We start from the raw sequence: 14136 nt of genomic DNA, 5'->3' as shown, positions 1-14136 counted from the left end.
TGTTGGATTTAGGTCAGGGGTGTCGGCATACGATTTGTAGGTCTTGAGACGAATACCTCACCCTTAAGCCTTTTGGGCTCGGTCCCTAATTATTTATTTACCTCAGTGACAGAAGGAACCAGGCCTTTATTTGGAACATTTATTGTTTTTTTTATTCTTTATTTAATTATTTATTTATGTCAAATGCCCCCCGTTTACTCGTGAGGTAGTAGCTATTAACTTTCTCCATGTTGACCTGTTGACTTGATAAAGTATAATCAGTATAATCCCCTAATGTGTACTCATTAGAGTTTACTTACTTACTTGCCAATATTCTGGAAATTCGGTTAAAATTTGCAGTAAATTTGGATGGGAAGATACAGTCTGGTGCAAGGGAGTAAAAGGAGTAATATTGCATTGAGGAAAGTGTAATACATGTCATATTATCTCTGGAACAAAGTGTTGGTCTGACAGACATCTGTTACACCAGCTAATAAAGGGAGTTACTCTGAACTCTCAAACCAATATTCAAATAATGGCCAATTGGCGGAGACCTGCACAGACAAATCCAGACTGGCTGCTAATAAAGGCAGAGTAAAAAAAAAAAAAAACTAAAGGGGGGTGGATTAACTTGTCACCTACTACAACAGCTCACATGGGAAATTTGCTATAATTTACACAGCACTAATTCCATCAGTACAACAACAGAGTCGTACTTTACTCACCACTCTGCTGCTCTCAGGAATAATGTTTTCATACTCTAAATCATTTTCTGCTGTCATCAATAAAACTCACATTAAAAACATTATTATATAGAGAAGGTTGCAAGACCTGCAGTGTGAAACTTCTGGAGGATATGTTGCATTTTCATTACATGTCACATGACTCTTGTTGTGCAAATGGGATTAGTGATGTGTAAATTACACCAAATTTCCCATGTGAGCTGTTGTAGGAGGTGACAGGTAAATCCACCCTCCTTTAGTTTTTTTTGTTTTTTTACTCTGCCTTTATTAGCAGCCAGTCTGGATTTGTCTGTGAACGTCTCCGCCACTTAGCCGTTATTTGAATATTGGTTTGAGAATTCATGGTAACTCCCTTTACTAGCTGGTGTAACAGATGTCTCTCAGTCCAACACTTTGTTACAGAGACAATACAGCATAGTTAAAAAAGTATTTGAACCTTTAATATAGCCTTCTAACCTTTGCTAGTTAAAGGTATAATATGTAATTATTCCACATTAAAATGTCTAAAAACAACTAGACCTATCTTATATATGTTGTTGAGTTGTGTACTTACATTATCCCAAATGTTTCCAACAATGTTCAAACCCAGAGAAATCTGTCATTTAATCAAAGTAACGGACCGTTTCATTTGGTTGCATGTCGATGGCGTCATACCTCCTCTACCAAAGAGTAAACACGCACAAGATGCATATGGCGGCGCTGTGTTTGTCCGCTACAATGGCGTCTACCAAAGAGTAACTTACACACATACAAGATAATACATCGGCGTTGTGGTTGTTCCACACAAACTGTTATAAATTGACTTTTATTCAGTTTTAAGCCACATTTTTATGATAAATTTAGGTGGTTTTTAACTATATCTTTTAGCCGGAAGAAGGATTTTAGTCATTGGACGTCTGGATCTTAAGTTATCAGAGAAATAAACTGCGCAAACGTTAGCAGCAGCTCGGCTAACGTCGCCGAACATCGTCGGAGAAATATTGATTTTTTTTTAGGTGAAACAGATTTAATTAGTATTTTTAACTATTTTAATCTGCGTGTACGTTTGATTTTGGAGAGGAAGAGACCTCTGCGGGTAAAAACATCCTGAACGATGAACACTGGAGTAATCCTATCCTGGTGAAGCTGAACGAAGACAACAACTCCCATGATCCCTTGCTACTTCACACCGTCATCACACTCCATCTTTTGTTATTGTTTTGATTGAGACCCCCAGCGGCTGAAATTACATATTGTATTTATTCATAAGAGAAACTAATTTTTGCTCTTTTCATAGAGGCCATGCTGACAATAACAAAAAAAAATAAACAATAAAAAACACATCAGACTTATCCTTTAATACTGACTTGTTTACCATTGTGAGTCACACAAAGATCAGTTTAACTAGCCATCAACAGGGGTAGTTCACAAAACTACAATGTTCCTGTTCATTTTATTGATGAATTATTCTGATCACAGCAAAATTAAGGCTCTTTTATTATCTTTACCCTTTATTGTTAGTGAACAATATTCTAGCAAACCCTGTAGTAGCTCACACAGCTACAGCTCTAAGTAGCTACTAGACTGTAAAGATAAATATTAAATATTAAAGACATGCAGTTAAGGATTTTGTTCAGTTTTCTTACTATTAATAAATTGATAAATTAGGGAAACTATAGCTTACCTCTGAAGAAAAGAAGCACAACTAACTGTCTCTGGGGCCACAAAGAAATTTTGAGAGAAGCACAGAAGCAGCACATTGATGATGTCAGAGGGCTGTGATTGGTTGATGACACGTCCTACTTGGCTGAATCACGTCGTGCGTGCTACACTTTCCTCAATGCAGTTTTATTCTTTTTACTGCCTTGCACCTGACTGTATCTTCCCATCCATATTTACCGCAAATTTTAACAGAATTTTACACATTTCCATCCACTGTTGTTGCCGCTGCAGTCAGGGCTGCAGCTCGGAAACTCGAAGAAAATCATGATGACTGAAATAACTTAGTTGGTGCATTAATAGACGTGTTGTTCTTGCATCACGGCATGAGTGACATACTGTTTATTCTTGTACATTCCTGATAGTTGATGAGATTTTACATGAATGAATTTATGCTTTTTATTGCATGTAGTCTTGATAATTCATGCACCTTTACCATAAAGCGTTACCATCTTATCTGCAGTACTGCTATTGAGCCATAGTAATGAACAGCTGCATATGTTAATGTCATCAGTTTCTCAACTAACAAATATTAGGCCTTAAGTGCTTAATAATCTTAAGTATGAGTCATCTTAATGGCAGCATAGGCATTTTATCTGATTGGTGTTTAGTCTGCTTACACCACTTAAATTAACCATCAATAGTACAATAATTTAAGAGGCTTCTTGTGCATGTTTTGAAGTATTTGTTGTATTTTCTGCATTACAGTTTAATCAAGAAACAATTACAAATTCCATATCACATGCAATTATTTATAATAGACTATATTTAAATCAGTTTAATCAATCAGTAAATGTTCTCTGATGTTTCATGCTTGTGCATCAGGATTACAGCTGACGTCCCTTTTAACATGCTGTCCAGGTCAGGATGTCATATAAAGTGTGAAATGGTTACATGTAGTATCTGCATGTGTTACATGCATGACCAGTATCCCATTAAGAACACATGAGGATTATATTTGTCCGTCAGCAGTTCCCAGTAGATGTCTCCTGCACAGTCGAAATGGAAGTTAGGTCTTTGCTGGAGGTGGACATTGTTTGCGATGGGGGATGTTTTTATGGACTTAAACATCCAGAGGCAAAAAGCGCTTTGCATTGCACAGCTGCAGAAGCAGCGAGTGTTTCAGGGAGGTCAGGCAATGATGGTTTTAATAATCTATCAGATCTATAAAAAGGCAGATGCGGCAGGTGTTACGAAAAAGCAGCCTGAGGGGCCGAGTGAAACCATTCCACTCGCTGAATTTTTTACTGAAATTACTGGAGAAAAACACAAGCATATTGACATTTGCTAGATCCACTTATTGATCAGTGGATCACATCTGCAGCTGAAGCAATTTTCACTTTTCCCCTGCAGGGCCTCCGTTCAAGCTCTACCACAGTAAATACAGACTGTTACATATTAAATATCCAGAACATCTGCGTTAGTTTGACCTGGACCAGGTGACGAGTCACACGTTTGTTCACAGGTCGATTTCCTCCCCGAACACGGAGATGAATCTGAGGCCGTGTCCATGTCAGCGTTGATAAATCTTAAAACATTTTAAATGGGATTCTGTCCACATTCATGTTTTCAGATAATTTATTATTATTATTATATTTGTGAAATTAAACTTTCAGCATAGCAAAGCCAAATTAATGATTTTAGTGACCTCAAACAATGTGATTCAGCAAAAAAAGGGAATAATTGTAGAACTTTTATATACTTTATATCACATGCATATTTTGCGGTAATACCCTTTAACTCAAGTGTTGTTCAGAAATCTTTTTGTATTTGTTTGTATTTAGTAAGTAACCATTATGAAATACTGTGTGTCATGCCCCGGCTGGAAAGCTGAGTTATCTTTTTGTTTCTCCCAGTGTTCCTTGTCTTGTACATCCTGTTTTATTTTGATACTCACCTCTTGTCTCGTTCCAGGTCCTTCACTTCCTGCCCTCATGTGTCTCCCTACCGTGTGATTACCTGCACTATTGTGTTGCACCTGTGTCTCGTTGTCTTCCCTCCCCCGGTGTATATAGTCTCAGTGTTCCCTTACTTCTGTGCCCGTTCGTCTTGTTCTCTGGTGTCAATGTTCCAGCCTTTTTCCCCTAGTAAGCCTTACAGTTCCTGACCTGTTTTGTCTTTGACCTCACCTTTTGCCTACGGATTTGGATTATCTTGTTGCACTGACTGATCACCTGTGTACCGACCCTGCTGCAATTAAAGGACTGTTTTTTGAACTTACATACTGTGTTAGTCTGCATTTTGAGTCCAAGATGTTGTTCAGTTCTTGTCACTGTGCAGAGCAAACAAAGCTAAAATAATAGTTTGACATTTTGTGAAATACTGTATTCACTTTCCTCAATTCTTCTCTCATATGTGTAAATCCAACCTTGGTAGAAGTTTGATCCAGCAGGAGCTTAGCTTAGCTTAGCTTAGCTTAGCTTAGCTTATCTTAGCATACAGACTGGAAGCTGAGGGAAACAGCTCAGTTCAAAAGTAACCAACACCTCAAACTCATAGATTAAGACATTACATCCTGTTTGTTTAATCTGTACAATAAACAACATGACATGTTGTGCTTATGCGATTATGCAATTACTTCATGCAGTCCTGTTGTCACTGAGAGAAACCTCCTACGACTCCCAGCCAAGACATGCTGGACAAAACCGCAACAAGGTGTCTTTTAGCGCCGCTCTCAGGAAACCTTCACATTTTCAGCTTCTAGTAAAGCTGAAAGGCCCCATCTCCACTTGGTATTAACATATGATCTGTGTACATTATCTTAATAAAGACACCTGATCATCGGCATTTACACCTGGTATTAATAACAGAGTTGTCAATCAATTAAAATATTAACTAATCACACAATTTTTCTTAATATTGAAGCTTGTAATAATGATATTAAAAAGTAAAATCACCGAATTAATGTAGAATCAACACTTGGGAAGTATACTTAAATTCAAATATTATTCTTTAACAGCATCTTTTTAACTTTTAACACATATCCTCTCTTACAGATTTCCAATAAAACCATCAAGGCCACTGACTGTCAGCTGGAAAGACATATTTCTTATATGCACTAACAGAAATAAATAACAAAACCCAGGCCTTTATGTTAAAGTACCAGCTGAATTTCAAAACCATCACCAAGGACATTTAAGTTAGATATCAGCTTCGAAGGCAATCTGCACAGATATAAAAGATAATTAACATCAATAAATGTGTTCCAGATGCATTTCAACAAGGTCCATAAATAGTCCTGCAGATATGAAAAAAGATTGTGATTCACACATGGAAGACAGAGGGATCCCTTTTCCCGTGTCAAAATTTAGCCTCCTTCCCGACAAGCTAGCATAACATGTTGATACCGATGGATGCCTGCAGTCATCGTCTCTCATATGATACCAGTATCTTCACTCTAGTCTTAAAACTTGGCCCGCTGCAGCTTCTGGTAGACATCGATGCATTAATCGTGTTAATTATTAACGTGTTAAATAATTCAAATTAATTCAAAAATTCACACGTTAATTTTGACAGCACTAATTAATAAACATCTCAGTTCTGCCTACATCCGTGATTGGATCTGCATATGCAAATTAGGCGGTGGAGCTGGCAGACTCGCCCACAAACATCTAAAGTCCAGAGAAGAAACGCAGGACGCTCTGGAGGGATCGCTATGACGTACGAGGCGAGGGTACGAGGGCTAGCTCAACTTCCTCCGTCGGTCATGTGATCCTGGTCTTGTGAGTCAAAGCAGTCTGTAGCTTTTTGATGGGCGACTTAGATGATGTTCTTGGGTGGATGTAATTTGTACATCAAACTGTACAGATGTCATTTACACCTGGCTGAGATTTGCAAGCAGCACTAACGAGACCGCCTCTAGATGAAGTGATGGACGATTTGATAGCATTCATTTTTTGAATTCAAGTCTTTATTGAACTTTTCAAAGGCTCGGTACATGGCAAACCCAACATTTTTCTCCATACAAGTAAATAAATAAATAAACAAACAAAAAGAAAACGTAAGAAATGAAGATAGGTAGCTGACATGAAAGAAAGAACTCTCACACCTGTACGCACATATATTACATTACATACCCAACATGCTTCCATGTATCTCATATATAGGTATATCGCTGTGGTATACATCACAAGATCCCACTTGGGGGAGGCACCACAACAACAACAACAACAAAAAACAGAATCCTAGTGGAGGTCGTTATTTATCTTTATATAGTCCCAAAACCTGTTCCACGGGGGGTCGCCCCCTCCCTCCTGTCATCACTCAAATCTGCTAAGCATACATTCATATGATGCACTTTCAGTCATTGCACAGACCCGGAATGTCTGATACCTTCCAGTGTCTTAAAATGACTCGACATGCTGTTGTTGTGCCCACCGAGATTACAGAAAAGTGATCTGATAGCATTCTAACTGTAAAACAACCGTAGATGTTTCCTGCAGCTCTTAAAAGGATTGATTCTGATTATAAATAGACACATATGGCTAAAACACACCTCGGCACGATGGTGTCAGATGTGTGTTTCAAGCATATAGGTACATTTGAAACACTTTTTCTGCTTAAAAACACTTAAAATCATCTTTTAGAGGAGTGACTTTAGATTATTTGAAATGCTCAAACTTGAGAATGTTCTGTTTGCGGATGCCTCAGTGTGTTTGAGCACATTAATCCCACCTGTGTAATCAGGTTTGTTTCCCACCAGCTGACGATTTCCCAACAGGAGGAAAACCCAGTAATACACCTGCTGATCCACATGGACGCCGTCTCAGTGTCACGTTTTGCCTCGTCTAGGCATGAGAAGTACATGCATGTATGAAGGTGTAGCACCAGCAGGGGGCGATGGCAGCTCATGACATAGTCACAAAATTTAATCTTTAGATTTATGTGCTTGGACACAGTTTTTCCAATATGGCGCCTCTTCGGCAGTGATTGGCAGGACAACATAATTGGTCTGTGCTTACTGGTAAAGAATGATGTTTTATGGTGTGACAATGCTGTGGTTAAGGTCTGGTTGGAAGCAGGAAGCGAACAGCCGTCACCTGCAGCAAAGTCCACTAATTCCACTTTTTGCAAGTCCGGATCTATCCAACCAACCCGCCACCTCTGAAAATGGAAATTCGTCACCCTGTATAGATGTCATCTGAACTCTGCGACACTTGACGGGCTCTCTGAAAGTCATACACGCATGTACCTCTCACACCTAGGTGAGGCAAAACGAGACACTGACACATTATCCTCGAGCTCTGGTATGATACCGGGCTGAGGAGGAGGAGGAGGAAGCGACTGAAAGGATGAGAGGCAGAGGGAGTTGTGTAAGTCCAGGGCCTTCCTCTGACAGGCGGCTGGTATATATACACGGTGTTAGATGAACTCGGCCTGAAGTGAACAGCGGCTGAGTAGCAAAGCCTCAGTCAGTGAAGGTAAATGAGACTCATCAGACAGCAGGAAGAGACGCGGCCTCGTTCCACCAAAGGTTCAGTTTGTGATCGTTGTGGCAGCTCCTAAAGGGCAAGAGGCTCACTTTATTACAGCAGCTACGTCTGTCTGTGTGTGTGTGTGTGTGTGTGTGTGTGTGTGTGTGTGTGTGTTTCTCTGGGGTGTTCATTATGGCGTGTAGGGAACAAGATAACATGCTGACAGACCAAAAAAAAAAAGATTCTTTTAAAACAAAGTCAAGTGACTAAAACAGTTTCAATAATCAATAATCTTGTCTATAATCTAATCACTTCACCACAGTAGCTTAATGCTGCAGCTGTCCATGTTCCCGCTGTTGCCATAGCAATACTAATCTTCACATATGTGTTGGCTGGTAATATAGTTTTAAACCTGTCATATACCTCTTACTTGGTTATGTAAATAATTACTTTAATGTCGCAGTAAATTGTAATTTTCCTATGAACTCCAGATGACTCCGGTCTTTGATTATATCCTGGTGGATGAACTACTTTAATCAGAATATCTCTTATTGATATTCCACAGAAAACACACAGTGGTCTCTGTAGATAGAAGAGCTCACTCATATAGAGATATTTCAATTATTAACACTTCCTGTTTCCTAGCCTATGAATATATATTAATGCTTAAACTGGCACAAATAATGATACGTTTTAAAAAGAGGAGGGCAGCCACCACATTGCAAATACAAATACTTAAAGTAGCTACAATCGATATTTTTCACATTAAAAATATATCTAAGTCAGTGTGTAATGTGTTGTGGCTCGTACTCTCGGCTTTATGGAGCTTTATGACGAGTTTCAGCTCATTGTTTATCTGTCTGGCTGCAACTTTACTGTTTTGGTTCACTCTCAGCGTCTCTCATAGCGACGTTTTCAGACAAAAAGCTCTAAAAATCCAACTGTACACTACCTGCTCAGTTAGCTGTAGACTAGCTGGTGAACATAGTGGAGCATTTAGCAGCTAAAGAGCCAGATATTTCCCTCAGGAGCTGGTAGAGAGTAAAAACAGAGTTAAAAGAGAGTGAATATTGGACTTACATTCACCAGGTGGACAGAAACACGACTCTAAATGAATGATAATGTTGCTCCGTAACTGCTGGATGTGGAAATAAGAAACTTTTCCTAGAATCATTGGTCAATTTACAAACTACACACCTTTATTGATTCACTAAACTTACTACAGCCACAACAGTCTGGTTTTTGCCGCGGTCATACAATCTTATATGCCGCAGGCTCTGCACCAGTCCAGGCCCTGACTCGACAGAAAAAGACCAGGTACGTGATGTTCTCCATCTCCAGCAGTGACTCTGACTATCCTGCCATTAAAACTTTAAATGGCATCCGTATAACTCTTGCTCAGGAGTTGGAGTAAAAACAGAGTTAAGAGAGAGAGAATATTGGACTTACATTCACCAGGTGGACAGAAACACGACTCCACATGAATGATAATGTTGCTCCGTAACTGCTGGATGTGGAAATAAGCAACTGTTTGCTAATAAGTTCAACATATCAACTTAAAAGTGGACAAAAAATCAGTTAATGTGTGTTTTAAGTCCTCCTCCACTTAAAACTGCTTCTTGTTTCTTCAGTTGGATGTTTGTTCTTCTTCTCTGTGCAGAATGATGTTTTTCACAATCATCTGCTGAAGGAGGAAAGTTTCTCTGTGCTCACCTTTTTAAATGTGAGTTTAAGACGTGTACGACGAGCAGGATTTGTGACATCACGACTAGTTTGGAGCCAGTCGTGGTCCGGTACGCAACTCAGAAACTTACACACACAGACTGAAAATGGACTTTTCAATAAAGTAGGAGACATCCAACAAATATTTGCATATTTCTGGGAGGAGAAATTTGTCATTTCAAGACTCTTCTTTATAGTTATACAGTATCAGACACATATTATTTGGCAAAGTAGAGTATTTTTACATCTTAAAGCATGTAATGAGGGCATCATTCATTTCTAGCTATTTACAAGTTTTATAATCTATCAAGATCTCTACTGATGACCTCAAAAAACCTACAAACAGTATTAAGATGTGAACAAACCTGGTCACTGAATCTGAAGGCTGATATGTTTTTTTTTATTCAGGTCTGAATATGATGATGATGATTTGTCTTCACATACACATTCAGAAAAACACACTTTTCCATCATCTTTAATCACAGCACAAGCAGAAGCCTTCAGTCATCGGCTGTGCTTTAAAAGCTGCCAAAAGTTAAGATTTGTGGAACTTTGAAATGATTGAACAGGCGCCACAAAAGCTGTTTCTCTGATAGCTTAAACACGGCAACACTCACATCTTCCCCTTCCTTCTTTTATCCCGATTTCTTCTTGTCCCCTCTCTGTGTTGTCCTAAAGATAGAAATGCATGTTTTTAATTTCGCCATAATAAGTCTATGTTTATATAAAAAGAAATTATTAAAATACTGTTTATATATATTTTGGGGTTTCAGTTTTTCCACTCATCTAAACTTTGTCATCCAAAATCTAAATATGAGGAGTTTCTGCCGGTACAGAAGAGAGCAGCAGTTTAATTGGATAATTGCATCAAATCAGCTTTCATTTGTGTTTTTTTTTACCCCACAGACTGTATCTGCTGGAGTCTGTAACCATAGAGATCGTTGGTTATATATTGAGACTACGGAAGCAGAAATCTGACATGAACTGACATTAAAAAAAACAAAGCTCAGCGCGTCTAGAAGCAGAAAACAAAGAAAAAAAAGGTGAAAGTATTTCTCTGTTCTGATATCCTGACCTTTGACCTCAGTCACCGGGTGAAGCTGGGAACTTCCTGTTGACCTCTGCTGCTGATTTGCTTGTTTGTTGTCATCAGCTGTATCCCTCACGTAATGAGCTGCCTGCGTGTTGTTATGAATCGGCCCCCGAGCGTTGATCAAGGTCTGCAGGTCAGCGGGGAGCTGAGAGCGGCAGAATCGCCCTTTATGTTGGTTTGTCCACATGTGGTGTGTCATCTCTCCCCCCCCTTCACCCCCCTCCCCTCCGCTGGGACCATATCAGAGCAAAAATGCATTACAAGCAGAAGCACTGCTGTTGTTGAGGTCACCATCAGCAAGTTTACATTGTGCTTACACCAGATTAAAAGGACTAATCAGGAAACTTTGCCCCTTTTCCGCGTCGGTGGAGCTCTGCATCGCTCCAACTAGGTCCGATTGTTCCACGGCGTCAGACAATACTTCACTCTGATTGGCTGAGAGGTGCGCCTTAATGTCTGTTAACGGCGTCCTCGTTCTATCAGGAGGGCTGCTGGTTTCAGCTGACCTCCTGACCTTTCCTTCTGTCGCCATCATTAGAACAAAAACGCCACAATTGTGCATTCCTCTTCAAATAAAAGTCAAATAAAAAATAAAATTGAAACAGATATATGTTATTACATGGAGAATAGCCAAAACGCCGTTTTCCATTTGACTGTGACTTTAATCCCTGTTGCTCATTATGTGCAGATATTATGTGCACTCTGCTGTGCAAACTGTCTTTTTTCCCTCAATTTATTTACAACCAGACATATCTCAGAGCTTTGTTATTATTACTGGGAGTTAATAACCGGTGTCAACTTATTATATGACGCGTTCTTTCATTTTAAGTTCCAATTAGCACTCTGACAGTGTGTGAGTTAATGACACACTGTTCATTAAAAAAGTGGTTAATGGTGCTTGTCAGGTATTAAATATCCTGTAAACCGGGGGTGTGCGCTGCGGCTGACAGCAGAGAAGAAGAAGAAGAAGAAGAAGAAGAAGACGAGGAGGCGGTGAATCAGATCATCGAGGTCGACCGGACGTCAGAGACGAACGCTGCCCTCCGAAATGAGCTCACAGCCTTTAAAAGTATGCTAAATTAGCAAAGCTGTCCAGTTCATAAAGCCTTGAGGTAAGCAGGGTATGATGTACTGTCTTGCCATTAGGGCGGGGGGGGGGGGGTGGAACTTTATTTAGCAGGTGCAGTTTATTACTCGTCATCAAATCCCCCTCCGAACAGGAACAGCTGATGTTGTAGAAATACGAGGAGACCCAAATAAGCTCAATCAACAGAACTGATAATATTTCATATCCTGGTGTGTGTGTGTGTGTGTGTGTGTGTGTTTGTGTGTTTATCCCCCACTTCCTACACCGGAGCCCATTTTTCAGGCCCTTCGCTCGTCACCCGCGGTGACCTCCGCAGGGTCCCCGCTGAGAGGGGACGGCGAACAGCTCGGTGCCTTTGGAAAACCAGGGTGTCCCTTCTGCCTCTACGACCGACCGACTGGCACCGAGGCCGGACGAGCTCTCCGGGATCCCCGACCTCAGCGCTGCTGCTGCTGCTGCTGCTGTGGGGGAGAAAAAACGGGGAGGGGTTCCCCTTTTTTTGTCCGTCCTCCCACCGGTTTCCTTTCCCATCTCGATACCTGTTATCGCTGCCAGGAAGTAAGTAGGAGGAATTGAGAAAAGTAAGGAAAAAAGACCAAGGAGACGATTGGACAGAAGTTCGAGGAGTTAGGCAAGGAAAGAGGAAGATAAAGAAGGAAAGGAGGTATTCATGAAAGGAGGGTGATTGTAGGAAAAGAGGTAGGGAGGGAAAGGAGGAGGAAATGAAGGAAAAGAAAAAAAGAGGAGGCCGGAAATGATAGGATGAAGGAAAGGAGCAATTAATGAAGAAACAGCGAAGTTGGGAAGGAAAAGGTGAGTCAGGAAAGTAGAAAAGAAAAGGAGAAGACATAGGAAAGCAAGTGGGAAAGGACCAAGGATAGAAAGGAGGGAGGGAAGGCAGAGAAGGAATGGTGGCTGTAGGGACAAAGGAAATAAGGAAGGATGTAGGGATAGAGAACTTAAGATGGAGTGAGAGAAGGGAGTGACGAGCCAGGGAAGAAAATAAGAAGTTAGAGGAGGCAAGGATGAAGGAAATGAGGTAAAATTGTAGAAAAGGAAAGGAGGTGGCAGTGAAGAAACGGAGGATCTGAACAAGGTAAGGAAGCAAGGTAGGAGATAAAAAAGGAAAGACAGCTTTAGCAAAAGAAAGGTGAACGTAGGGAAGGAGCTGAGAAGTAGAAGAGAAGGTAGGGAATAAGAAAGGAAGAGGAGGGAGTGAAGGAAACATGGCAGTGGGGAAGAAAAAGGGAACAAAGGAGTAAGAAAAGGGAAGAGAATCAAAGATTGAGGGAGAAGGAGGTGAAGAACCAGTGAAATGAGGCAGGAGTGAAAGATAAGATGGAGGTAGGAAAGGAAAGGGTGAAGGAAATTAGGAAGTAGGAGGGAGAGAAGGAGGAAAGGAGCCGGTGAAGTAAAGGAGAAGTTGGTAAAAAAAGAAATGTGGAAGCCGGAAAAGAAAGAAGGATGTAGTCAAAAGTGGCAGCAGGAAGGAAAGGACCAATAAAAAGGAGGAAGAAGTGAGGAGCCAGGGAAGGAAAGGAGAGAAGTTGGGATGGAAAGAAAAGGAGGAGGGAAGGAGAACAGGAAGCAGGGAGGAAACTGGAGAGGTCGGGATGAAAAGGAAAGGATCAAGAAAAAGAGGTAGCAAAAGGAAGAGACAGAGGGGGGATAGTGAAGAGAAGGTTGTGGTATAATAACAAAGAAAAACACAAAGAAGGCAGGAAAGGGGAGGAAGAGGTGAGGAAGTAAAGGATGACTTAAGGAAGGAGATAGAGAAGTAACAGCAGAGGGAAGGCAGGAAAGAAAAGGAGGTGTCGGGGATGGAAAGGGGAAAACACACGACTTCCATCCTCAGCGCTTCAGTAGTCACCGAAAAAAAAGTCTGACATCCTATTTTTTGTGATTTGTTTTACAAGACCCGGTATTCCTGAGCCATTCTCTGAATTTTCTCTGACATTCTCACTTTTGTCTCGTCGCCCTCGGAGATCCGCTTTCTCTGTCACTTTTCCCATCCGAGACAGAGACAGACAGAGAGCGGAGTGGTGGAGTGGTGGAGTGGTGAGCGGCTCCCCTGCGGCGCCGAGACGCTGCAGACCTGTTAGTGTCAGTATGCAAAATAAGGGCAGGAGAGAGATTCATTCAACATTCTTACACTTCAGTGTGGAGCAAGTTACACCGTGAGTGAGTGTGTGTGTGTGTGAGGTTGGTCCATTACATTTTCATTTTACAGTCTGAGGGGTTTAACTGACACTCGCGCACACTACAAGAAGCTTAAATTTAGGATTGGCAACCGTACAGGCAGACCGGCTGTGACATCAACACAGGAGCCAACGCACAGCAGCCTGAAGAACAGCAGGGAATAATACTAATATAATAACCATGATTAATGCCAGTGGATTA

The 14136-nt window shown here is 40.7% G+C and overlaps 1 protein-coding gene across 2 annotated transcripts; it reads right to left on the bottom strand.

The window, feature by feature from the left end:
• Positions 1–6355: 6355 nt before the first annotated feature.
• On the bottom strand, positions 6356–13237 carry LOC121902455. Of its 2 annotated transcripts, XM_042419778.1 has the most exons (3): positions 10632–13237; positions 10174–10228; positions 6356–7921 (listed from the first exon to the last, which is right to left on the bottom strand). In XM_042419778.1, exon 1 carries the CDS (start codon positions 12962–12964, stop codon positions 11996–11998), a length of 969 nt encoding a protein of 322 aa, XP_042275712.1. In that variant the 5' UTR covers positions 12965–13237; the 3' UTR covers positions 6356–7921; positions 10174–10228; positions 10632–11995. The 2 variants fall into 2 exon arrangements, with proteins under 2 accessions (XP_042275712.1, XP_042275711.1); XM_042419777.1 differs by lacking the exon at positions 6356–7921 and having other exon boundaries at positions 9762–10228.
• Between the last annotated feature and the right edge of the window lie 899 nt (positions 13238–14136).

This window comes from Thunnus maccoyii, chromosome 8 (assembly GCF_910596095.1).
Source record: "Thunnus maccoyii chromosome 8, fThuMac1.1, whole genome shotgun sequence".
NCBI lineage: Eukaryota > Metazoa > Chordata > Actinopteri > Scombriformes > Scombridae > Thunnus > Thunnus maccoyii.
The sequence above is the reverse complement of the archived record's forward strand: the minus strand, read 5'-3'. Positions and strand labels throughout refer to the sequence as shown.

Excerpts from the sequence above, each read along its gene's own strand:
- LOC121902455 (XM_042419778.1), bottom strand. The coding sequence starts at position 12,964 with ATGTTTCCTTCACTCCCTCCTCTTCCTTTCTTATTCCCTACCTTCTCT.